The sequence below is a fragment of the Octopus bimaculoides genome, chromosome 1 (genome assembly GCF_001194135.2).
Source record: "Octopus bimaculoides isolate UCB-OBI-ISO-001 chromosome 1, ASM119413v2, whole genome shotgun sequence".
Lineage (NCBI taxonomy): Eukaryota > Metazoa > Mollusca > Cephalopoda > Octopoda > Octopodidae > Octopus > Octopus bimaculoides.
Genome location: NC_068981.1, coordinates 74,247,151 through 74,248,893, shown reverse-complemented (window position 1 = coordinate 74,248,893; position 1,743 = coordinate 74,247,151). Strand labels below are relative to the sequence as shown.

The 1,743-nt window shown below is 44.3% G+C and overlaps 1 protein-coding gene across 1 annotated transcript; it reads right to left on the bottom strand.

The window, feature by feature from the left end:
- Window positions 1-411: 411 nt before the first annotated feature.
- LOC106867749 (tigger transposable element-derived protein 1-like) lies at window positions 412-1,251 on the bottom strand. The gene has a single exon (XM_014912713.1). It carries the CDS (start codon window positions 1,249-1,251, stop codon window positions 412-414), a length of 840 nt encoding a protein of 279 aa, XP_014768199.1.
- Window positions 1,252-1,743: the final 492 nt, after the last annotated feature.

Genomic DNA, 1,743 nt, shown 5'->3' with positions numbered 1-1,743 from the left:
AGACTCAAAGTCTTTTAAGTCTCTTTCGGATACACAGTCAGACCACAGTTTCCTCCATACAAAATTCAGCGTTCTCCTCGTTACACTCTGCCAGACCATATCGATGATTTTTCAGGCAGTTAACAATGTTGTAGTGTTCCTTCCAAAACTCACGAAGGATTAGATTTGTATTTTCGGTTACTTCAAAGCACCGACAAAACAGGTGTTTGGTATACAACTTGTTAAAATTATAAATCACCTGTTGGTCCATGGGCTACAAGATAGGCGTGGTGTTGCGTGAGAGGTATAGAACTTTTATAAATTTAAATTCGACCAGGATATCATCTCCGAAGTTAGGAGGGTGAGCAGGAGCATTGTCGAGGACGAGGAGGTCCTTGAGAGGAAGATCTTTCTCCTGGAGGTACTTTTCCACTACTGGTCCGAAGATAAGGTTGACCCACTCGATGAAGAATTGCTTGGTGACCCAGGCTTTAACATGATCTGCAGCTTCTCCTTCAGGATTTTGTGCGACTTAAACGCTCGTGGCTTTTCGAAATGGTAGACAATGAGCAGCTTAATTTTCAAGTCTCCACTCGCATTGGCACAAAGGGCGTGAGTTAGCCTGTCTTTCATAGGCTTGTGGCCTGGCATTATGTAGGTTCTTTTCAGCATTTTTTTCCAGAAGAGGCCAGTTTCTTCACAGTTGAATACTTGCAGTGCGATGCAACCCTCACCTGCGATGAGCTGACGGAATTCACACACGAAATCCTCAGCTGCCTTCGTGTCAGAACTCGCTGCTTCTCCATACCTGACGACGATATGAACACCAGTCTTCTTGAAATTATCGAACCAGCTACGACTGACCTTAAATGCGTCTGTTGATGTCTCCTCCGTCGATTTTCCAGGGTTCTGCTTCAGGAGATCCCCATACAGAGCTCGTGCTTTCTCGCAGATGATGATCTCCGTAATCGTATCCCCTGCGAGTTGTTTCTCGTTGATCCACAGGAGAAGCAATATTTCCATCCTTTCGTGGACAGTTATGCGTTGCTTAGAGAGCCTGGAGACACCTTTTGCTATTGTAACAGCCTCGATCGCATCCTTTTTCTTCAGGGTGGTGCAGATCGTCGACATGATCCGGTCGTATTGACGTGCAATGTCCACTACACGTACCCCTCTCTCATGTTTATCAATGCTTTCCTTCTTCGGTTCTATCGTAATCAACTTTTTCTTCTTCTCAGCATTGTCCTTTGTATTAACCTTTTTGGGAGCCATGTCTAACACAATTATTATAAAATAATAACGAAAAAAAAAAAAAACACTGGGAAAAACACAACAGGGATGCTGCCACGACGAGATAAACACGTGAACTGAGTGAGCAGAGGCTGCGCTTGTTGGGAGAGAGTGCGTGAGCTCATCGCCGACTAGCTGTCGCTTGTATGAAAGTCACTCGTACAGCGTATTTCCACTCGTACTTCAAGACAAAAATTCACATGCGTCTCGGCTCATATAGCAAATTACTCGTGCAATGGTGCACTCGTGCTGCGAGGTTCTACTGTATAGACATATAGTAGAACAGAGGCCAAAAACTACAGACCTCTCTCTCTCTCTCTCTCTCTGACATCGCACATCAGCAAAGTCATGGAACGAATAGTCAGAAGAAAACTAATCACTTTCCTTGAGGAAAATAACTTGCTCACTGACACTCAACATGGCCACAGTCTGAAACAAGTAAAAGAGTAAAAGAGAGAGAGAGAGAGAGAGAGA

What these genes read in the sequence shown, in the direction of transcription:
- LOC106867749 (XM_014912713.1), bottom strand. Translation starts at nt 1,251, where the DNA reads ATGGCTCCCAAAAAGGTTAATACAAAGGACAATGCTGAGAAGAAGAAA.